The following is a 24786-nucleotide window of genomic DNA, read 5'->3' on the forward strand; positions in this document are numbered from 1 at the left end:
CAACCAGGAATCTGCGCTTCCACAAACACAGCGTGTTCCACCCGCGGTTCATAGGTCTATACCACATCATTGAATGTGTCAGCCCGGTGAACATGCGGCTGCGCCTGCCATCTCATATGCGCATCCATCCGGTGTTCCATGTCTCTCTGCTCAAGCCGGCGACAACACTCAGGCGGAAGGCCCCGTGCCCGGTGGTGGTAGACGCGGAGAAGGAATACGAAGTGGAAGGAATACGAGACTCAAAGTGGCGCAGGGGCAAGTTGTGGTATCTGGTGGGAACTAGCTTCAGGGGTGCACGCTCCCTGACTTGTAGACTCATTCCACAGGAAGCACCCTGCGAAGGCATGCCCGGCGCTGGGCCTTTGATGGGAGGGGGATGTACTGTCAGGTCCGCACCCCAAGACCCCCCCCGTACCTGGTTAAGTCACACGGACATGAGAGGCACCGAACGGCGTTCGTGGCAGTCGCCTTCCCGAGCCTGCAACTTACGGTCGGCGGCGCGTGGCGCAGGCAAGGAGTCTCCGCCGCGCTACAGGAACTACAATGCCCAACAGGCCGTGCGCGACTCATGCGCAGGCCGTTCCCGGCATAAATGGCGGCCACCAGTCAGAAGCGGCATTGGATATTGCCGGACGCTAGCTGTAGCTAGCTTACCCCGGGAGAAACGCGAGGCTGGCGTTTGTCTCCATTTCTTCAGAGAGGGATCTTCAGAGCTTCTAGGAACATTTCACCAGCAGAGGTCGCAGAGTCGTCCGCCCTGCCTCGTTTGGCCCCAGTTCTTGCCAGCTGCCTCAAAAAGGGGGAAGTGGAACTATCGACATCGGCAGTGGGCATTTCTTCAGAGCAGGCAAGCCCCAAAGAAATGCTAAGGGGTTCTAAGGGGTGACGTTAACCGCTGGTGCAGTAACCCCACAGTATAACTCATACCCTGCCGCAGCAAGCGGAACTCGAGCGGCATTTTCGGCCGCTGCTTTGCACAGTGTCCTCCGTTGGTGAGCTACCAGGACGGGGGCTCTTGCGGAGGACGGTTGGTCCCTAAGGTTCGCTCTGCATTGTCGGCTCAGAGGGGTTCCGCAAGGAGTTGCTGAACGGTGAAGGGTATCGTTGACTTTTCTTTATTGTTCATTTCCTGGATGTGTGATCTTTACTTTGGTAATGCATTAAACCGCCTAACAGTACTATACCTCGTTGTTGTCTGGGCGTTTGTATTTGCTTTTGTATGCAGATTAGGGAATGGCAATCTAGTTCTTTACCTCTGTCTCACTCCCACAGAAACCCCGCAGGCAGTCGTTGGCTTTGTGCACTGCAGGCATTCCTCTGTGGCTGTTCTCGCTGGCGTCAGGTCGACCCTGAGGACCAAGAGGTTCACACTACCTGCTCGCAAAGTTCATAGCATTCCTCACACCAAGCAAGGTATTTCTCAGGTGCCTTGGTCGATGAGATTTCCTCAATTTCAGCTTTAGTTACCCTGATTTTATGTGTCCAGCCCTCCAATGGTGCACCTTGTGCTATTGCCCTTATCAACTCCTCTTCTAAAGCAGCCATTGCCTTATATAGTGTATTAATTCATTTGGCTTGTTTTTTATCCTTCGAGAGCTATAGCTAAGTGTCTCACCTATGACCCCAGCTTTAAATGCGTCCCAGACTATCCCACTACCAGTGCTGTCTCTATTTGTTTCCAAGAAGTCCTCAATCCAAGTATTCATGTGTGCAATATTGCCTGAGTCTTTTAGCAAGCCTCTCTCAAATGTCCATACTGAGTCTTTCCTCTCCACTCCCCTGAAGTTAATAGTTAATACTAAAATATTGTGATCTGAGAGCACTCTAGGAAACTTTTCTATGGATAAAGCTAAATTCCCTACAGCAGCCATTCCCGGATCGGCGCTTAACTGGCGTGGAAAGAAATGAACTGACGTCCGCGTGCCTGGGTGGTGCCTACATAGGCACTGCGATGTCATAACTGACTCTACCGGTGCCAACGACGTCACGCATAGCCGAATGGAGCCACCCGACGCCGCGCGCAAGTGGTATTGCTCAGCTAAAGTTTCCAGATCCAGTCTGACACCTGGGAAATTAAAAGGTAAGGCAATAATTTTTATGTTGGTTCCCTTCTCTTACAAAACCCTTGGCATAGCATGTTTTGAGTGTAGTTGTACATTGTTTAATCAACTGTTATATGCACATATTTGTAATTTTAGAGCTTGATGTATGATGGTAGGCAGCTTATGTGCACTTCAGTAAGCTGTTTTGGTTATGGTGTTAAGCCAATGGGAATGACTACAGGCATTATTCATTTTCTGGGGAAAGGTATGTCCAATTATTTAGGTTTGAACTTTTTGTTATGGAATATTATGACAAAGCAAGTTGGCCTGGATAACTTATTATAATAAGCCTTGGTTAAAGACAATAGCCTTTTAAGAGTGGATTGGCACAGTGTTAAAGTCTATAGGCAGGTGTTTTTTCAATGTAATCTCACAGATTACCATAGTAGGCAAGGGCTTTGGTGTTGAAGACCATCTGAAACAAACTGCGGGAGTAGATTTGCTCTATGAATACCAAGATACTTACCTTTTATAGTTCTCTATTACTCTATCTAAAAGCAGATTCTATGTCAGGATTGGAAACAAGGATTATGCCTTCTTTCGTCACTTTATTTAAATAGGAGCCATTATTCAAACCAATCAGGAGCAATAGTCCACAAAATAGTCCCTCTTCAGTGATGCTTCTCCCCCTTTCTTTGCTGCTACGCAGCCGAGATAAGAGTTTTCTAGTTCCTTTCTATGTAACTGCTTATTAAGCTGTGAATAGTTATTATTGCTTACTGTTATGGGATAGCGCTGCTTGAGCTTGGCTGTTCCTTAATTTACAGTTTTACTGTGCCTCCATTTTTGCTGGATTTCCGCGTAGTTATCCTTTGTTCTTTACGAACGCTGGAATGCTCTGCACTCTTTCGCGCCCGCTGTTGGTGCAGATTCTGCGGTGGGGTCCTCCCACCTCTAGAGGGTGCTGTTGCACAAGTGACACTGCGGCGCACGTGTTTCGAATTCCTCATAGCAGAAGAGAAACTGCACACCGACGGCCCACCGGAGCCTTTGCCACCTGAGGATAGATGCCCCAACAGGGGTCTGTATTAACGATCAGTCCGCTTTTGCAGTTTAAATTGCGGTTGATGCACCAGTTTCACGTCTGACGCCCTGCAGTGCAGGGGCAGTATTTACTGCCTTTCTTTACACCCCTCAGGGGTAAGTTTTGATTTTTAGGCCTCAGAAGCCTATTGGGACACGCTCCCAGGGCGGCCCCAGGTTATATTTTGCACCAGAGTGACGTGTCCTAGGCTTAGACCTAGCTTAAGGGGAGGCTTTGCCTGCAAATAATTTTGTGGATGTCACCCAGTCCCCCATAAGAGCCGGTGAGCTTCCTATATACTGGACCCTCCCCGGGTCAGCTCTAATACTGGGCTTCTATCCTGTCAACCACTCTACTTACCTGTGTCCTGACCATGGAGATTGAGGATGAGTCCCAGGAGGTAGAGGACCCCCCTGGCGTTCCTCCCATCGGACAATGATTTCTATGATGCGGTGGATGCATCCATTTATAGAGCAGTGTTAGAGGCTATGGCTCTCTTGAAGGAACGGCTCACTTGCCAGTTATCCCAGGCCTGTGCTAAACTGTAGGGTCCCTCCCAGCTCCTACCGAGCAGATAGGGTACACACTCAGACATGCTTGACCCTGATGAGATTGTTAATCCTCGGTCCTCTGAATGGGCCCGAGCCAAGACAGTCGCTAATTACGTGGTGGGGTGCATTGGAGACCCCTGAAGAAGGAATCCTGTAACTGTCTCCGAGCAGTGTGCCTGTGCCCCTCATTGGAGGGAAAGGTGGCCCTTATGCCAGAAATAGATACACGTATTGCCACCTTTCTCCAAAAGTTTATGAAGGTCCCGAAGAAGGGGATGGACAGGTCCTGGCAGGCGTGCCAGGACAAGTTTCCGGACTCCCTTGGCCCCGTTACAAAAATTCTTGACAAGGCCAGGGAGGCCAAACTCTTAGGGTCCCTGATCTCTCCAGAGACCCTTTCTGGATGGGCACATAGGGCAATCATTTTCTTGGGCAACGCGAACTGTGCACTGTACACCGAGCGCTACTGCTCCCTCTTGATTAAGGTGGACCCCAAGCTGGGGGATCTGGTGGACTTGGAAGCGGGGGCCATTGCACAAGGTGGGCTCTTTGGAGAGCCGTTTGTTAAAGAATTAGGGGAGTTTGTCAACATATTCACCTCCCTACATAAAGCCAAATCGTCAATCAAAAAAGTGGTTTCAACGGGGCCAGTCGAGGTAGTGGCAGCACAACCGTCCATCCTTCCATCCAATATCCTCCCAGAGGACAAGGCTCCCGACAAGGCCAGTATCAAGATCAGTCCCTCTTCTGGAACTATCCGACAAGAGGCCCGTGTGGTAGAGTATTCAGGGAAGCCACAGCTTCTTCCAGTCCCGGTGAGTGTTCTCCCTTTTTCTTGACTAAGTGCACATATTTCCAGACTTTGACTCCCAATGCAGGGGATGCCTGAGTCCTTCAGACAGTCAGAGGGTTCCACATAGAGTTTTTTGGCGATCTCTCTCAGGGTGCCGGGCCTCGACCTATTCGGTTCTCAGGGTGAGAGGCCGACCTCGTGAATGAAGAGATCACTTCTCTCCTCTCCAAAGGAGCAATCTCTCACTTAACTCCACATCCCTGCGGTTTTATCAGCAACCTCTGTCTGGTAGACAAGGCAGATAGAGGACAGCGACCAGCCATCAACCTCCACGAGTTCAATGAGTGGCTAGTTTACAGCCACTTAAAAATGGAGGGAATTCATCTCTGCGAGATATCCTTCTGCCCCTGGATTGGATGGTACGGTCTGACCTAAAAGACGCCTACCTCTCTATCCTGATCCCCCCGGAGGTTTCTTCAATTTGTTTGGCGCCAACAGATATTAGAGTTCACCGCACTGCCCTTCGGTCACTCCTCAGCCCAGTGTTTTTTTCAAGAAGTTTCTCAAACCAGTTGTGGAGGACCTGAGAACTCAGGGAATACGTCTGATAGTGTATCTGGACGATCTTCTCTTTATGGACCAGTGCCCATGAAAAATGTCCATCCACCTCCAAACAGCCGTATATCTCCTTAAAGGCCTCGGGTTTGTAGTAAACATGGCCAAATCCCTCTTGACCCCAGCTCAGAAGGTGACCTTCCTAGGTTTCGTCATAAACTCAATCTCGTCCACCCTGAGCCTGCCCTCCAGGAAGGTGTCAAAAATTAGGCACAAATTGAGATGCACCCTTTCCAAACAACAAGTCTTGCTCAGACAGTTGGCTCAGATGGTGGGCCTCCCCTCTTCATCGATTCAGGCCATCTTACTGGGGCCCTAACATTATCGGGCGCTACAGCGCCTGAAAGCCGCATACCTCTGCAGAGGCATTCCCTACTCTCACAGAGTGCCGCTCTCCGTGGAGGGTCCAGAAGAGATCCGATGGTGGCTCGCCCATATGGATGCCTGGAACTGCCAGGCGATCTTCTAGTCTGTCTCGGACATCGTTATAGAGTCAGACGCCAGCAGGGCAGGCTAGGACGTCAGATGCAGCGTTTTTTCCACGGGTGGATTGTGGTCTCCACAAGAAAAAAAGGTTGCATATCAACTGTTTGGAGCTCATGGCAGGCTCCTTTGTGGCCCGTTGCTGGATGAAGGATTCCATCCAATTCTGTGTCCTCCTCAAGATGGACAACATATCGGCGGCCCGGTATATCAACTATCTAGGGGGCACCCGCTCTAAAACCCTCTTCGACTTTGCCACCAGTTTTTAGCAGTATTGCCGGAACCGTCAGATATTGAGACTCCAGCCTTTAGAAAATCTAATCCGAGGTCTTTGCGTCCCTTCAGAAGCAATGGGGTCCTTTTACAGTGGACTTTTTTGCCTCAAGACTGGACCTCCACCTTCCCCGTTTTTTCAGCTGGAGGCTGGACCTCCTGGCAGTGGCCCCTGATGCATCTCTCCAGGATTGGAGCCGGGAGGTGGGCTTGGCCTTCCCTCCCTTCACAAAGATCACAAGGACCTCCATGCAGGTCAGGAGACAGAGGGCGGAAATGGGTCTGATCTCTCCCATTTGGAGATCACAAGTTTAGTTTCCATTTCTTCTGGAACTTTTTCTGGGATTCTTCAATCCCACTCCCCTTGTTTCCGACTCTACTTCTAATTCCCGACCACTTTCCACATCTGTTGATTCAGGAGGGTCGTTGACCCACATGGCGTGGCAGATTACAGGGGGTGATGGTCGGTCTCGGGCCTTTTGGACAAGGCTGAGGGCTTCATATCAAAGGCCTGGTCCGACAGTACGGTAAAAAATATACCAGTCCACCTGGGGTAGTTGGACCCGTTGATGTATGCGACGGAGTATCGATCCTGTGGCTGCAGGGGTAATTTTTGGGCTTACTTAGCTTCGAGTGGTCTAGCCTACAGATCGGTGAATACCTTTTGTTCAGCTATCTCAGCTGGCCACTCTCCGGTCAACAGTGCGGCAGTTGGGGAACTTCAGCTCGTGTGTTGCATTTTGCGGGGGATCAGGCTCTCCCTTCCCCAGAACCCCGCTATTTGGCACTTTTGGATGTCAACCAGGTGCTTAACTTATTTCTTTCCGGGCAACCTAACCGTTTTTCTCAAGGAAGGACCTTTCCGCTAAGCTAGCTCATGAAGGCAGTCCAACGGCTGACTTCACTCAACAAAAGAGGGAGAAGGGTCACTGAAGAGGGACTATTTTGAGGACTATGGCTCCTGATTGGCTACCGTGGGACTGTTTCCCATTGGATGACTAGTTCTACTTTATTCCCAAGGTTTCATGACGATTGTAGTTGTTTTAAAGTTTGAATAATGGCTGCTATTTAATAAAGGGAAGAAAGAAGGCATAATCCTCGCCTCTGAATCCTCAATAGAATCGAAACTTCGTTATGATAGCCAGGAAACATTTCATTACTCACCTTAAAATAGATACTAAAGTAGTACCTTCTCATATGGAGGGCCTGTGCAGTGAATTCATGCCAAAACATCTTTCAAGACTGAGTGGGTGTAATGTCCTTCCTGCCAGACCTGGCGGTCAAGGCAGTAATGCTTCCTGAACATATGCACTGACAACTGTGTCACAGCCTGGTAAATGTTCAAAACAGACACTCTACTTGCCAACACAGTAGTAACAGCCTTAGCTCTGGTGCAATGGGCGCTCAGACCTAACAGAGGCTGTTTCTTGGCCAGTGCATTGGGCTCGGGCCCCGGTTCAGGACAACTGCACAATGGTGTGCTGCTTGCAGAAACAATGCTCAGACACAGTCAGTGCTTTCATAGGGCAGCCAGGGACCTCTAGTCTCCGCGCCTCTCTCTTTTACTAACTGCTCCACGTCATCGTTGGTGAAACCACCGGTTTATATAGTGTGTGGATAACCATATACACTACCCATGTATATGGTACTGCCCTGTGATGTGTCCTAGAGTACAAGGAACACTACATTCCTCATCAACCATAATAAAATGTTACAATCAACACAAACAGAATACTGATAATCATTTGCATCTCCTTTGGTGATACTGTGATCGCCCATTTTAAAATCCACAATCTTTTAGTTGAACGGAGGCCACTGGGTTGTCCATTAAATCATATCTGGTGTGACTACTCCGGATTCCAAAAGTCTGGTTACTGTATGACCCAAGGGGTGGGGGGAGCAGTGAGGGAGGGCTGCTGGGTTCATCCGGGGGGGAAGGGGGGAGGGGGTCTTGTGGTTTGGCTTTGGGTCTAGTAAGGTTTTGTGATAGTGGTATCCTCACAGTCGCTAGCCTCCGTTATCCAAGTGTCCTCCTTGTTTATCTCCATGTCAGGTCCTCTTTGGCAAGTTTAAAAAATGAAACATTCCTGGTGGTGTCTTCTCCTCCCCGTCGAGCCATGATCATGCTGCCCTGCCGTCGGACTACCACCTACAGATGTTGCTAGACTGGTAATCGGAACTTGCTCCTCAGATACCGGTTCTTGACAAACACACTGTCCGATCTGGATATCTGCCACCTTGGCTCTCCGACGCCTGCTCGCTCGTTGATGGTCCTTCCCTTCTGCAGCGTCTCGCTGTCGTCAATGGGAGGAGGCGCCCATTGGGGATGATTGGGTACCTGATCTACAATCACTCTCCCCATGGGGGTGTGGACTGGGGCCCACCCCATTGATTAGTGAGGGGATTGGTGGTAATTTCCTGAGAAAGCATATATGGCCAATTCTAAATGTTGTTGATTAGCATGAGCAATTCATATTACTTTATTGAATGTTTGCATGAATCTCTTGTCCTCGCCGTTGGCCTGTGGCCACCGGGAAGTCACTCTTGTGCTGGATGTTCCATGCTTGCAGGTATGTCACGAATTTCTGCCTTTGAAATGGTGGGCCATTAAAGGTGCAAAGTTCCCTCAGCAACCCGTGGGTTGCCATCATCTTTTCCAGTTCCGGAAGAGTCACATTGGCTGACTGGGAAGCTACAATCTCCACTTCCGGATATTTGGCATAATCATCTATCAAGACCATAGTGTTGCGTCCATCCAGGAGGCACCCAAAATCAAAACAAGCATATGTCCAGGGCTGTCGTGAACCATCTTCTGTAATTATGGGAGCCGAAGGACCAGGTTGCCCTCACACTTGGCACCATCGACACAAGAGGGCCATGGTTTCCACCATTTTGTCCATCAACGGAAACCACACTTTACCTCAGAGGCAATTTTTTATGTTAACAACACCTTGATGTCTGGCGTGGGCCAACTGCACCACCTGCGCAGTGAAGCTGCTGAGGATGCCTATGCGTGGGCCTCTAAGTAGGCATCCTTTGGTGTTGGTTGCCAACTCATAGCGCACCTGGTAGAGTGAGTCTAGTACCGGTTTGGTGTCTGGTGTGTCCAGTGATCCTTGCGGGCCTCACATTTTCCGGTCTGTAATGCTGCTAGGGCTAATTGTAAACATTTGTCTCCCTCTGTTTGCTACGCGGATCCTGTTGAGTGACAGTAGAGTTCCAGATCATTCCACCACATACCTAACATAACTTCTGCAACTTCGTGTTGCTCCTCTCACGTGTCTGGAGAGGTAATCTGTCGGGTTGGTTGCACCGGGTCGGTACTCTACTTGACAGTCACAGTCTTGGAGCTGGAGCATCCAGTTTTCCATGTGAGGTGGTGGCTTGGAGGAGGTGGCCTTAAACAGTGGTAGTAGTGGTTTGTGGTCTGTGCTTAAAGCAAAGGGGTCTCCCTAAACATAGGTGATTATGACGGCCTGCCCAATGGATGGCTATCGCCTCCTTTTCAATTTGGGAGTATCTTTGCACCATTGGGGTCAGGGATCTGCTGGTATAGGCCACTGGGGCCCAGTCATGACTGCTGTTGCGCCATGACAGCACCTAGTCCTGTTGGACCGGCGTCCACTGTCTTGGTGGTGGATCTCAATGGGTTAAAGTAGGCTAGCATTGTGTCTGCTGACAACCCATCCTTCGTTGCCTGAAAAACCCTCGCTTTGTCTTCGCCCCATGTCCACGGGATAACAGCTTTGATGAGTTCCATTAAGTCAGGTGTACTCGTAAATATTTCCCCAAGGGCCGCTAAGTATGGTATGTGATGAGACCGAGGGCCGCACTGATTCCAGCAGGGTGGTGGTAGGGGTCTGGGTGGGTCATGGAATGTATAAAGATGTCTAAAAAGTTTTCAAATAAATGGGCAAGCATTTATTTGCAGGTTAATACAATGCTTGCTCATTTAACATATTTTTTCAGAATATTAGTGTTCAGCAACTAAATAGCAGCTCATGCTGCTGTTCACCAGAGGAGCTGCATGTAAAGGTCAAGAGGGCCACAAGCAGCCCCCGGGCCATACTTTGAGTATCACTGCCTTAAGGGCTGCATCAAGTTGGTCAAATCTGCTATGAAGACACCACAGTAATCGACAATGCCTAGGAAGGTTCTCATTTTAAAGATACTGGATGGTGGTGGGGCTTCCTTAAAATCTCTCACTTCTTTGGGATTAGGGGTCAACCAGTCAGCAGAGAATGTGCATCCAAAGAAACTGATCTTTTGCTTCAAAAATTCACATTTGTCTTGGTGAAGGGTGAGTCCAGACTCTTGGAATTCTAGCAGCATCCCACAAAGCTGTTCATGATGCTCTTGGATTATGACGGCATGTATAAGGATGTCATCGCTAACATTAAGAACTCCGGGTAGGCTAGCAGTATTTCTCATATAGCATTCTGTAAAACTTCCGCGCCACTGGAGATGCCGAAGTTTAGGCAGCTGTACTGTCGGAACCTGACATGTGTTGAGAAGGTTGTGATGTACCTCGACTCTGGGTGCAGGGCTAGCTAGTGATACCCAGACTAGAGGTCTATCTTGAAGACCCAGCTCATGTCACTCAGTTCCTCGATCAGATCGTCACTTGTGGGGGTGAGATGGCACTCACGGAGAATTGCTACATTGGGTAGCCTTATGTCCAGGCAGGTGCAGACATCTTCAGGCTGCATTGGTTTCTTAGTCATGACTATAGGGAACACCAATGGGGTTGATCCAGTGACCCTTTCAATGACCCCTACCTTCTCAAACTTGTCTAGCTCAGCTTTGACTTTTGGTCTGAAGTGGAACTCTATCCTATGGTGGTGCAGTGCCACTGGCTGAATGGACTTAACAATGCGTAGCAGGAGAACTTTGTCTTTCATGCACCTAGTGCGTTCAAATAAGTTCAAGAACTGATCTAGGATGTTGGTTAGTTCTTCCTTCTGTGTGTATTTTGAACGCAAACTTAAGTTCTAGGGCCATGGTTGTGCTGCTGCTCAGGAGCATGCCCTGCCCACGCTTTGTAACATAAACAGTGGTGTCAATCTGTGCATTTTTGTGTGAAATTTGGGTCTTGAAATTTTCTAGCATGGGTAGGAGTCTTGTATGTCCATATGCAAAGACTCAAATCCTGGCCTCGGACAGTGGAGGTTTGGATGGTAGGGCATTTTACAGGCCAGCCGCCATGATGCTGATGGAGGTGTCAGTGTCAATAGCCTCTGTAACTGGATCAGGTCCTACTTTTATGCAGCATTGATGCAGTGGTTGACGGGTGGTCGTGGTGTGGCTGAATGTGAATGAAGAATGTAGCACATGCTCTGTGGGGTCATCATCCATGTCTTCCGTGTCCATCTCTTCTTCTATGATGGTGTGTACAGGCTCTTTGGCCTTCTTTGTATTGGAAAACTGGCATACCTTTGCAAAGTGGTTGTATTTCCTGCATGCGGTACACTTCTTTCCTCTAGCAGGACAGTCTGTTGGCCTGTTGGTGTACCTTCTGCAATAAACATGTTCGGGTGGCCAATGGTGCCCTTCTCCGGTGACTTCTTTGGTCTGACCGCATTCAGAGGTTCTGTTTTAACGGTTCGATGCAGTGCAGGATCCCTATGTGATGTTCTCACTTTCGAAAGTCCTTTTGAGCGACCCATTGTGAGAATGTCCTGCAGGAACTTGTTGGATTCTTCAAGGATGTTGTTCCTCAGCTCTGTCGAAGCACACCCTTGGATGATCTGTCCCCAAATGTCTTCCTGTTCTTCAGCGAATCCACAGGTGCTGGCTAGTTCCCTGAGACTACTGGAAGCTGTCAAGTGACTCATCTGCCTCCTGGCCAGTCTGTTTGAAGATGCACCGTTCGTAGTCTTGGTTAGCCATGTGCTCGAAATGCGCATTGAAAGTTGCGACCAGAGTGTTGTACTTCTTAGGCGTCACCTCGTTAAGTTGCTTGCATATCTTGTGAATTCCTTTGCCACCCAGGTGAAGAAAGAGCGCTCTTCTCCTCCCCACCAGCACATCAGTGGCCTCAAGGTATAGTTCAAGGTGCTCCACCCAGTCTCTCCATTTGGATGCTTGCATAGACAGTGCACCCCTGATAACGGATGGCTGTAGCGCCAGAACACCAGTCATGATGAGGTGGGGGATGGTTGCATGCACTAATGCCGCCCTTGGTTCCTGTTTCTATGGAGGCAGAATTGTACAAGTGACACAGTGCTGTAGGCCCTGTACGCTGCTGGATGCAGATAGGTGTCTTGGTAGGTGTTGGCTGCCAAGGCCCTTAGTTAAAGTCTCTACCTTGTGTGAGGCTTGATGGGACTTTGACTCGTTGACAGGGAACTCAAATATGTCAAGAGGTCTACAATCATCCGGAGGTGGTCCATGACCAACTGTGGCAAGCTTGCCTTTAAAAGCCGGTTGTTGAGGCACAGGAATACTGGTATCCCCAACCTTCGAAGATGGGCAGCGACCACCTCCATCACTTCCCTGAGCACCTGAGGGGCACCCAGCAAACTGAAAATGCTCCTGGCCTACATTTAACTGCAGATAACATCTCTGGGACTGTCGGGCAGGTTTATGAAAACACATGTCCAACAGGTCCAAGGACACATCCAATGCCCGAGCCTAAGCAGACAGGATTGGGACCAGCATGGGTATTTTGAATGTGTCCTTCCGCAGGGAAGCATTCGGAGGTCGAAGATTCAGAATAGGCGTGATGCCCCATCCTTCTCTGAACAAAGAAATACCAGGAGTAACAACACTTCCTCTTTTGAGCACAGTGCTCTCCTGTTTACACCCTTGGAGAGCAACAACCACACCTTCTGTAACAGAATAGACAGGTGCTCATCTGCAATTCACTCTGGTGTGGGAAAAATAGTGAGCGGGTGGATAGAAAAGGCATGGCATGTTCATATTGAAAATGTTTTAAACCCATCTGTCACGTGATGGATCGCCAACCGGGGAGGAAAGTGGAATCCTGCCTCCCACTGCTTGGGATTACATTCATTGAGGACAAACTAAAGTGGTTTGTTTGTCGTTGTACCAGTTGAAAAGGAACTGGATTACTGATGTCCCTGCTGCCCTACATACTGCCTGCCAGACCCACGCTTACGGCCTTGAAAGGACTACGGTCTTTACTGCATCATTGGTTGAGAAGGCTGTTTGTCTACACGCCAGCCCTCTGGAATAGCCTCTGAACTTTCAATATTGATATAGAAAGTGTTTGTGTTGATCAATAACCCCAAGGAGAGTGCTTTTCTTCTGCTGTCCTTGAAGCGCTCCAACGTATAGTCTGCCTTCTCACTGAAAATGAGGGATCCATCAAAAGGCATATCCATTAAGGGGACATGTAACCTGCCAGAGAATCCTCTGGAATGCATCCATATATGTCTACAACAATCACTGGTATCTACTGCCGTCCCCAAGCAATCCGTAGACATGCATGGATGACCTATTTGCCCCTCATCCTCTACATCATGGATCATCAGGATGTCAGGATAAGAGAGGCTATAAGGTGTTTCAAGACTGCAAGTAAGATCTCACTGGCCATGTCTCAAAGTACCAGTTTGTAATGGCCCAGCAAACTAACAGCATTTACAGATCTCAGTCCTATTGACTGAAGAAAACATGTGCTTGCCAAAAGCATCAATCTTGGATTCTCTGTTCTGGAGGAATGATTGGAAATTAGTTAGGGTTCACCTTACAGGTTGAGGCCTGTTAGGTAGGACTTTTTGGGTGGGGTGCTTGGTGAGAAAATGTGGGGCACCAAGCTCTGACCTCTGAAATCTGACCACCAGCCTATTCACAGGTGGGCAAGAAAAAGGCTTCCACAAAGTGGCCATGAAACCATCAGTGAGAGCGTTTTTAAAAGGATGCCATGACTCAGACGTCACTGGTTAAGGCTGCAAAATTTCTATTATGACATTTGTTCTGGTCTCATCTGTGAGGAGCTGCAATTCTAGTGCCTCACCTTCCCTATGGACCACAACTGCAAATAAGGTACTCTCTTCTGTTGGTGCCCCAAGTGAGGAGTCAAGCTCTGTCTCAGGAAAGGTATCATGCTCACTGCAATTCTGTAAGCCAATGTATGTATAAGGCATCACCAGTATAGTGAGGGGGCAGCATGCCATCCTCATGACTATCATCATCATGAGCATCTTGAGGCACCCCATGCTCTGCCACCGGATCATAGTAAAAACCATAAAGATAATGGCAACTCTGTCGGGAGGTGTGACATGGCAGAGGCACAGGGTTAGAGAGAGGGCGCATGTGTTATTTCATTGCATGCCATTGGTTGGACTGCATGGAGGCGTGACAGAGTGATTGTGTGGTGACTTATTGAGTGCCTAAGTCTATCAACAAATGAAAAATCATTTTAACTTCTTCATCTGACTAGTCAGCATTGTCAGTGCTTTTTTTGTTATTGGAACAAACGATAATGGGATTTCACGAAAGATCGCAGTGATCACTATTACTACGTGTACAGCACTGTGCAACTAAACAGATAGAAGGTGCATGATCTCAGATAAGTAAGATTTACCAATACGACCTCACCACCAAAATAATTGAAATTCTGTAGAGCAGACCTGGCCTGCCAATGTAGTACTGCTATTATCTCACTTGATTTCCTTATTTTTGTCCAAAGTACATACAGAGGTCACCTCTGCACACCTCTCTTCCACCACTGCACCGCACACCTTCACCAGAGTGTCCCCGCCCCTCCTCCATGTGCACTAGAGCACCTCCTTCCCCAGAGAATCCACTGGTCAGTCTCTCTTGCTACCAGCGTGTCCCTTCTTGAATAAAGATGAGGCCGCACCTGATTCGCTCTCCTTCGGTCCTCTTAATATTTGCTCTCAGCTCAGTGTTCGATCTCTGCAGGGCGTCCTTCTCTCTCGTCTCATCCCCCAGTGCTCGGCGGATTTCCAGTGACTCTCTGCGCTGGGCCTCGCGGGCCTCTTCTGCTTCCCGGTGCAGGCGGTGGGACTCAATCAGGTCTTTCCGTAACGTGTCACGGGCATCCTCTGCCAGACGCAGCTGGGTCTTCAAATCTTCCTTCTGTTCAGAAAAGCACAGACAATGATCTTAGGATACAAAAAATCCGTCATTTTTCTCATGAGTAAATAGGTGAAGATTAAAAAACACTCTAGAAATGGTATCAGCATCTCATCATGGTGTTACAAAACATCTTTTAAGGAGTACACTCTCGTTTTGCTATCATTGTTAGAGTATATAACTGTCTGACACATTAACCCCTCATGGGTCCTCCTCGTCCCAGTCCTTACAAAGTAAGGCAGTCCTGCCCCCAGCCAGCCAATCAAAACGCTACAAAACCAAAGGTCATATAACAGGGCTCGAAAAAACCACTCGACCACTCGCATATGCAAGCTAAATTTAATGAGGTCGAGCTGCTTTTAGGTCCTACTCGCCCTTTCCGGTGAGTAAGAAGACAAACTAACTTTTGTCCTCTGTCTGTGAAAAGGGAGCAAATGTGACAAGATGAAAAGATTTAAAGGCATTTTTATTGCTCACAAAGGTAATGAGCACTAAAGATGCCTTTACATCTTGTTATCTTGCCACATTTGCTCTGCTTGCAGAGACTGAGGTCAAGTAGGTTGGAGTTAGGTCGAGGAGATTTTTCAAGGTACTAGTCCTGCAGGACTAGTACCATTTTTTTGATTTTTTGAGCCCTGTATAACCCCCTCCCACCCACCGCCATGCCTGTTTTTTTCTTGCTCTGTCGGCAGTCGGAACGCTGGTGCTCCGTGTCTCCTGTTGCTGTTTCCGGATGTGCAGAATTTGTTGCGATTCCTGTGAGTTTTTCAAAAACGAAAATGTTATGGTCTTAAATTGTACTGTTTATTCTGACATTGTTTTTTGTGTTTCTGCGCAGCCGCACCAGTGTTCCGTTCGGCTGCATTCCAGCTACTAGGCCAGAATGCACGTGCCCCGCGCATGTGCTTTGCTGGGGCGGGGAGTTTACCCTTGCGTTCTGGCCTAGGGTCGTTCCGGTGCTGGGGTCTTCTAGCAGTGTCCGGCTCCCGCGGCCATGGTTGGACGGAGCGCTGACCCCCATTCACAGATCTGGGTTGAATCCATCATCATTCTTTAGCTCACTTCGCCACCTCAGTTCAGACCCAGCTATATGCAAATCAGTCTTGACCCTGTGCCTCATGGGAACAGTCCAGCCCGAACTGCCAAGACAGGTCTTCCCTGAAATGGAAACAAGTATCCTGGGACTGGTTTCTGGGTAACACCTTTCATCAGCCAGGCTAGCTTGAATCCAGTGGCAAAGTTAGCAAGGGACCCACATCTGGGCATACCCTGCCAACTTAGGGAGAACAAAGCAAACACAAGGAGATGATGGCTGCTCTGCATGGGCCTCTACGAACCTGGGCTGGAGATGTTTATGAAGCTGTGAACAATTCCCCTGAGTCGATGTGCATCCGAAGCAAGGTTTTTAAGACATGTTGATCCCTGTACGTGCGATGCTGGGATTTGACCCCTGGTCCTTGCCTGATGATCGTTTTACTCCCTGTATAGTCCTCAGTGGTTGATGTCCTGCCTTTTCATGATGTCCTCAAAGATATTCTGGCTGTGATATTGGCTTGCTGTCGTCATGCAGGGATTCCGTGCTTTCTGGGGTGGCAGTGTCGCTGGGAGGACTTTGTCTCCCAGTTCCCTCTAGTTCCTGGGGTTTATTCTGTTTTGTCCTCATTGACTTCTTCCTCTTTGTCTTTGGAGGCGGCTTCCTGGGCTGACCCAGTTGTGTAGGAGGTGGAGTCCGCTCTTGGGCGTTCTTCTGTGATTTCTCTTTTGAAGGTGCGTGCTGGCACTTCTTCAGCCTATGCTTCGCAGGTCCTTTCGGTGGGTTTGGGTACCTGTTTGACTGTCTTCGGGTCAGGGGGATCTCACTCCAGTCTTGGCGCAGATGAGGTATTGACTTGGTTTCTGTCTGCCGTACTTTTGTTGCCCTGTGGGCCCTCTTCTCGGTTGATGGGGCGGCGGTGGCTGGTAGGGGGTCTCTCTAGACCGCGCTTTGGTGCCTTGACACTGCTCAGACATCTTGGTCCTTTGCCTGCCTTTTGTGGATCCCCGGCTTTTTTGGTTTACTACAGAGACAGCTTGTGCGGAGAACCTTGTATTTTTTCCAGAATCTGGTGTATCCGGGTACTCTGGGTCTTATTTATGAACCCTTGCATCACTTTTGCGCCGCCGGTGGATCACGTTTTGTGATGCACCAGCAGCGTAAAAAACGAGCCTTGTTGCACCATATTTACAAAGTGATGCATCTAGGTAGATGAGTAACTTTGTAAACCCCTGCGCCACATTATATCTGCACCAGGTCAAATGTATGTAGGGGGGCGTTCCAACGCAAGAAAGGGTTGTAGAAGTGATGCAGTAAAATCTATAAGAATTCACTGCGTCTCTTCTCAGACGCAAATACGTCAATATCTTACGTCTGTCTCATGGCAGGTGTAAGACTGATGCAGGCACATTTCACATGGGACTTGCCCATGTGCAATGACCCATTGCTGAAGTTGCGTAACTTTTGTGACACACTCCAACAATGCGTCATTTTTGCGCATAAAGATACGTCAGAAATACTGACGTATCTGTAACTCCTTGCGACATGATGCATCATACTGTAAATATGATGCATCATTGGTGTCACAAGGAGGGCGCTAAGAAAAGTGACGCATCTCTGTTTTCACGCAGCGATGTGTCACTTTTCAGAAATGAGGCCCTCTGTCTTTTTCTCGGCCCTTTCGTGGTAGGGCACGTGGTTGGGGGGGGGGGGCTGCGTTCCATTTGGTTCCCGGCCTCTGCAGCGCCTGCTGCTGCCCCTGGTTGTTTGTCAATTAGTGTTATGCACTAGTGGAGTCACCATGGCCTGGTGGTTATGGTTGCTGTCTCTTCCACAAGAGGTTATGTGTTCCAGGCCTGGTGTTTCACTGGTTGTGGGTTCCTGTCTCCATTGTTGGTGCTGTTGCTATTTGGGGGCTCGGCTCCGTTGTTCCTCGTTTGTTGGTCAGGTCTGTTTCCGACTGGTTGGGCCTGTCGGTCATCGATCTTGGTTACCGGATTCCGTTCTGGGGCCTCCCCCCTTTTGGACTGTTTTTGAGGTTACCCCTTTTTCCATAGGCCTAGTGATGCGATCTGCCATATTCTCTGGCATTGGCCTGTTTTTGTCACTGGGCACTGTTGTGCTGGTTCTGGTGGCGGTGCAGGACCTTGGATTCTGTTCCTCTCCTTTCCTGGTCCTGGCGCCCGTTGATTACTTCCGCTCGATTCTGGGTCCCCGGGCTTTGTACAGATGGGTGCGGCTGGGTCATTTTTGGATGATCCCCTTGCAGTCCGTCGTTTCCCTCATCCTGGTGGGCGATTTTTAGTTTCCCTTGATTTGGATGGCTCCTGTTTTCCCGTTCCCGTCCATCCGGCGGGTTAGCAGTTCCTGCGGTTTGGGGTGGACGTGTACCATTACCAGTTTCTGGCGTTGCCTTTTCGGCCGCTCTACTGCTCCCCAGGTTTTTCCACGGTTTTGGGTCCTACTGTGGGGGTTTTGCTGAGTCTGGGTTTCCCTGTGTTTCCCTATGTTGCTTTTGTCTGGTTTCTGCTTCCACCCTCCTTGAGGCTCTTCTGGCGATGGTGGAGTCAATGGCCTTGTTCCAGGTCTGGGGTTCATGTTGGATCTGGCCTTTCTCATCTGGTTCCCGTTCAGGGACTTTGGTTTATCGGCGGCCTGTTCGGCACTTTGCAGGGGGCTGTTTTCTCAATCTGGCTCGGTTCTCTACCCTATTGACTCTTCTGCAGGTCCTGCTGGGTCATCCTTCTGCCCCGGGGTTGGTTGCAGGTCCGGGGGTTGGTGGCTGCCACCACGGCTGTGGTTCCTTGGGCTCGCCTGCACGTATGGTCCTTGGTGATTCTTCTGTTGACTCGTTGGGACCTTTCCCATGCAGGTTGCGTGACTCTGGTTTCGCTCTCCCCTTTTCTGGTTCTTTCTTTGGCCTGGTGGCTTTCCTCTCCTGACCTGGTGTAGGGGGTGCATTTTCTGCTTCCTTATCTCCTCTTGTTGGCCTCGGATGCCTGTCCTTGGGGTTGGGGGGGGACGCATTCGGCGACGAGTCTGTTGGTCCATACCGGCTTTCTGGTGGCTTGTTGTTACTTGCGCCTTCATGGGGGGTCCGGGTACACGTCTCTGTAACTGCTGACTTCCGTAATTTGTGTCTGGGTGAACTCTCGTCTCTTGGCATTGAGGGCTGTTTGTGTTCAGGGGCGTCTGAGTTTTCATATGGGCGGCTTGGGCTGCTTCTTCCCGTCCTCTGTTTTGTGCCGTCTGTCTGTTCCTCTGTTCCAGGACCTTTATCTTCAGATCGAGACTCTCTGGATCGGTCTTTTTGCTTCCCCTCAAGATGCTCTTTCCCACCGGTTTTGTTCCGTGGTGGTCTGTCCTCAGGCTTGGGGGTTGCTCTCTCGTTTCCTTGGCCCTTTGGGCTGCCTGTATGCCTTACCTCGTATTTCTCTCCTCCCGAGGGTGCTGCAGCGGATTCGTGGTGAAGGTGTCTGTGCTGTTTGTTGCTCCATTTTGCCCACGCTGCCTTTGGTTTCTGCTCCTGCTGCTGCTGGCGGGGGGCTGGTTTGACCGGATTCCCTTGACTCCGGCTCCGCTTCTGTGTCCGCACCTGTCTTTGCCCTGTCTTTGTCGCTTTCTTCTGACAGCCTGGCTCTTGGGTGGCTGTCGTTGGAGCCTTTGGGCTGTTTCTTCTGTGGTGGCCTGTGGCATTCAGTTGTCGCGTCGGCCTTCAATGCTTCCGAACTGTGGTGAGCATTGGAGCTCTTTTGCCACCTGGTGCTCTTCTCGTGGTCTGGATCTGTGTTTGAGATCCAGCTTCTATTCTTGTCTTTCTCCTTGATGGGTTTTTGATTAACCTTTCCCCTTCCACTTTGTCTGGTCGCTGGGCTGCCGTTCAGGCTTGTCGGGGTTCCGGGGCCTCTTTGGAGGTAGTTGCTCCTTTGGTGAGTCGGCTTCTTCGGAGCTTTAGGCTTCGTCGTACGGTCTCGCCTGTGATCGTGCCTTCTTGGGTTTTGCCTACTGTTTTGCAGGGTCTGCAGTTGTTCTCTTTTGAGCCCTTGTTGGAGGCAGACTTGTTGTGGTTGTCCGCTAAGGTTGCTTTTTTGCTAGCCATCACCTCCGCTCGTCGGTTGGGTGAGTTGGGTGCCTTGCTTGTTTTCTTTCCCTTATTTGCAGTTCCTGCAGGATAGGGTTGTTTTACGGCTTGATCCAGATTTCTGCCTGGGGTTTCTTCCAAGTTCCTTTTGTAGCAGGAGGTGATACTTCCTGATTTGTCTACGTAGGGGGTTTCCCTTGTTCCTTCTTCTTAGGCTGTACGAAGGGCTCTTCAGATTTACCTCCAGTGTTCGCTTGGGTTTCGGCTTTCTCCTGCCCTATTTGTCTCCTGTGGAGGTGTGGCTATGTGGTAAAGGGTTTCCACTTCTACGATCAGTCGATGGGTGCGTTTGGTGGTCTGCCAGTCCTATAAGTCTGTGGGTCTGCCTCCTCCGTCTCAGGTGCAGGGTCGTTCGACTTGTTCTGTGTCCACTTCCTGGGCTGAGGCCGCGGGGGTCTCTGTCCAGGAGATTTGTAGTGCGACCACTTGGAAGTTCCATCACACATTTGTTAGGCATTATCAACCTGATGTTTTACATGCATCTGTTGACAGTTTTGCTGTTGGCGTTCTGAACGCTGCTGTTTGTTGATAATTTTTTTGATTAACAGTTTTGTTCTTTTTGCATGGATCCCTGGTATCCTGCGTTTTTTCTTCCTGGTTCTCTGCTTGTGAGTTGCTCACTTTGTAAGGACTAGGACGAGGAGGACCCATGAGGGGGTAATGTCTTGTTACTTACAAGTAATCTTCAGTACCCCGATTAGAGTCCTCCTTGTCCCAGTCCTCTTCCCTCCGTCCCTCCGGCTGTGTTTGTGTCTGGGACTTGTTGATAACAGGCACAACGGTGGGTGGGCGGGAATTATATACCATTTGACTTTTGGTTTTGTAGCGTTTTGATTGGCTGGCTTGAGGCAGGACTGCCTCACTTTGTAAGGACTGGGACGAGGAGGCCCCTAATCGGGGTAATGAAGATTATAGGTAGGTAACAAGACATTATCAAATGGCGAACACTCTCCCGACGTATTGAGAGGAAGAATATCCTAGCGGACGAGCAAAACCATAGTATACTCACAAAATGCAACTCACCAAAACCCACTAGTGATACAAAAAAAAAAGCCCCCTCCTCCCGCAATACACCTGGGTCGCACCAACTCTTTGGAGTAGCAAGAAGTAAGAGTCAGATTCTAGAAACGTGGTCAACCAGCACCTAACCGTTTAATAACAAATCACAGAATTGGAAGGCATGACAGGTAAAGAATTGAAAGGCATTGAAAGCACTATACATTCCCCCGCATATAAGAACTAAACATTATTGAAAACACAGATACATTCAGTAGTGGTAGAACAATTCAAGACAGAATTCTCGACTGTAAACGCACCTGACCATGGTAGCATGCAGGTAGATAACGTTCCTATTTATATCTTTAGCAGGGGCAGGCCCATAATGTCAACACTTTTACACCCCCACCCCATCCCCAAGGCGCCAGTGACATAACGCCATCATCATATTTCAAAGACTTCACAATATAATATAGGCGAGTGATGAAAATGATGGAATGTGATTAGCACCTGAAAAAAACACAATTACCTGAGAAACACATAATGCAACATCCCTACCAGGGCATCGGTGACCTAACCAGCCACCCAGAAAGTCCCGCCAATACCACAGACAGGCAACCAAGGACAAGAGCTGGAGGGTCCAATACCACCAGCAGGTCCCTGCTCCTCCAGCCAGTCCAATGCCCAAAGAATCCTTTTCCCATATACAGAAGACACACCAGTAGTGTACAAAAATGTTTAGGGTGTAGCTTCATTATGGTCTCTGAACAATCCCAATTTCCTGGGACACAACAACAACACTCAATAAAATATTGTCAAGCCAGTGATTTAAAAAAAAAAAAGGAAAAATACTTTTATTACACTCACACGTAACTAAATACTACACTTTTAATTGCAAATATATATATCTGATAGATGGAAATACCTTTGGTGACAGCCTTGTCATACATAAAACCCTGTGGGCCCTGAACCCCATTCTTACAATACCCCTTACCCTCACTAATACCACATACCAATGCACAATATAAGGAGGTATCATTTGAAAGAAGGCAGACCTACTGGCTTTGTCAAGGTGTCACCACAATAATATCAATTACCACATATTATGATTCACCAGTGTGTTACCATGAAAACTAATGGCAACGATAATTATATTCAAATGCATTCATTATTATAAAACCATTGCTATGTACATTATAAATCTGTCAAGAAATAATTACACCTCAAATTAATTACAAACCTGTGTTGGAGCCTTTCTTTACACTCTACAGACCACATAATGCAGCCATAGAGCCAACCACAAGGGCTCACCATACTCTGGAACTAAAGAACAAAGGCTCGTCTCTGGAAGTGCTTGCTAAACTGTAAACCTCTCCCGGGGTCATGCTTTCTAGGGCCCAGGAGAGTCAGGGTCAGTTTTTACTAAGTCACTTCAGGAGTGCTGCTGCACCCCCTGCAGCCCCACCTCCCCACAACACTCAAAACCTGAGTTGGTTGCACCACTGACCCTCCTTGCAAAATACAATATGGAAATTAGTTTGCATAGGGAATTATGGAGTGTTCCTTGCCATTTAGCTGCATAATAGATGAGCAGCTCACCCACTCTTTATTTTTCAAGCAGTCTCATGCTGCAGAATGCTTTGACCTTTTGTATTCCCCATGTGTGTCCTGGTCCTACCAGGGACACCCACACATGGCAGATGATCATTGGGGAACAACATAGGGAGCTCAAAGCCCCCAAGACCAGCCAGCTCCTCATATATATTGCACACCTGTGCAGCACGGTGCAGCCAGCATTATGCTTTCTGCTTCTGCTGCGGTCGGGAGCAAGTTCTCTTACTGCTCCCACCTGGGAGCGGAGATGTGTTTTATCCACTAACCGCACAGAGCGTAGACAGGGCAACAGAAAGCTGACCCAAATCCCCCACCCCTGATACACAATATTGGAGCTGGGCAACACACTCAGACCAAGCCTTTCTTCTACCGTGTCCTGGGCCCTGGGGGATGGGGTCCCAAGACCCACCCATACTAGGTCAGCCCCTGGGGAGGTGGGGACCCTCAGGGGAAATATAGATTTAAAGAAAAAGGGGGCCCACAGAAGTGTGCTTCCCCAGTAAAAAAATGTTTGTGTTAACCCCCAGGATCAGGACAACCTCAAGGCTTCTCTTGAAATAGCGGCAGAACACCATGTGCTTGTTTTTCCCCCTACTTTTGTGAAAAGCCAAATCTTTCAAAAGTCTTGTAACGGGTCGAGTTAGGCCAATTTTATTCATCTCTGGCTCGTTTTGCTCTAGGAGTATTTTCATCAGGCCTTCTGGCCGCATTCTGCAAGGAGCTGGTTTCTCCGTGCTAACCTTTTGACCTGCCTGGCTCCTGATGCACCCCTCCTACTTGTGGGGGTTTCTTGCTCAGTCCCCTCACAACCAGCCAACAGATCACCCTCTTTCTGCCCTCCACAGGCCCCAAAGCCTCCTGGCTGTCTTGTGGAGCACCTTTGGAGGACAGGGGAGTGGAGTCCAGGACTTTCCCCCAGCTGGTTCTCAGGGGCATAAGGAGGCAAACAGCACTGGCCGTGGAGAGATCCACCCTAGCACTGGGGGGGGGGGTCTAAAAAGGCACATTCTGCAGGGAGCTGGATTCTCTGCCTCCAGCGCTAGCTTTTTTGTCTCCCTTGCTTCCAGTGCTCCTCTTCTGCTGGTCGGGGTGTCTTGTGTAGCCCCTTCACAACCAGACAGCAGAGCACCCTATTGTCGCAGTCCACAGGGCCCAAAGTGTGGGGTTCTCAGGGCGCATAAGGAGACAAGTGCCACGGGCCCTGGAGAGACCCAACCTAGTCCTGGGGGTCAGCTGGAGTCAAAATCCTTAATCCATCCTTACAGGGTATCAGGTGGCTTCTCCTTCCAGCATGACATCTCTTCTGCTGCCATTGCATCCCAGGTTCAGGTTCTTCTCAACTGTCACTGTTGAGCAGGGGTGGTTTTTGAAGCCGGTCGAAAGTTCTGGATGCCAGGCACCCCTAGCCAGTCCTGGGGTGCCACAGTCTCTCCACCCATGTCCCAACCCTCCTGCACAGCAGTCTGGGAGAATTCATAATGGCGACGGAGGAAGCTGGTTCTGCATATACAATATCAATAAAGGGTATAGTGTAAACAGAGTCCAGTGAGTGCCCAAAGGTATGGCAAAGGTTAAAGTAGATAATACCTTACTCTCAATTTAATGGTAGTTGGACTGAGCAGTTTGGCTTATCAGAGGGAAGTGTGAATGCATTTGGTGTACATACTCATACAAGGCAGGAACACACACTCAATGATTGATTCCCGGCCAATGGTTGTAGAAAAATATTTCTTTTGGTACTTTTATTTCTAGGAACCAAGGGGCCACTGTTAAAGGTAAGTAGGCTTTTATGTAATACTTTCAATGATTGGCAATATGTTTTGTACAGTATCAAACAATACTTTGCATGTGCATGAAATGCTTTTCAATACACAAAGAGATACTTTGTATGTAGGATCACACTTAGGGGCATATTCTCAAGAATGTGTGATAACCTTTGCAAATTTAGCTTAACACAACTTTGCATATCGCAGTCCATCCCAAGAAAATAACACTGTTTTAACGTCTAATTCCCAACCTAGCAGCATCATGCGATAGTAGCATGATAACGCGCCAAATGACCGCGTAAAATCCAATGCAACAAACAAAAAATGCGAAA

The 24786-nt window shown here is 49.0% G+C and overlaps 1 protein-coding gene across 1 annotated transcript in view; it reads right to left on the reverse strand.

The window, feature by feature from the left end:
* Window positions 1–24786, reverse strand: part of CROCC2 (ciliary rootlet coiled-coil, rootletin family member 2) — a 1301560-nt gene that overhangs the window by 417239 nt on the left and 859535 nt on the right. Inside the window, exon 24 of the mRNA XM_078665477.1 lies at window positions 14669–14907. Within this exon, the coding sequence (XP_078521603.1) occupies window positions 14669–14907 (239 nt within the window). The remainder of the gene's footprint in view (window positions 1–14668; window positions 14908–24786) is intronic.

This window comes from Lissotriton helveticus, chromosome 11 (assembly GCF_964261635.1).
Source record: "Lissotriton helveticus chromosome 11, aLisHel1.1, whole genome shotgun sequence".
NCBI classification, from domain to species: Eukaryota; Metazoa; Chordata; class Amphibia; order Caudata; family Salamandridae; genus Lissotriton; species Lissotriton helveticus.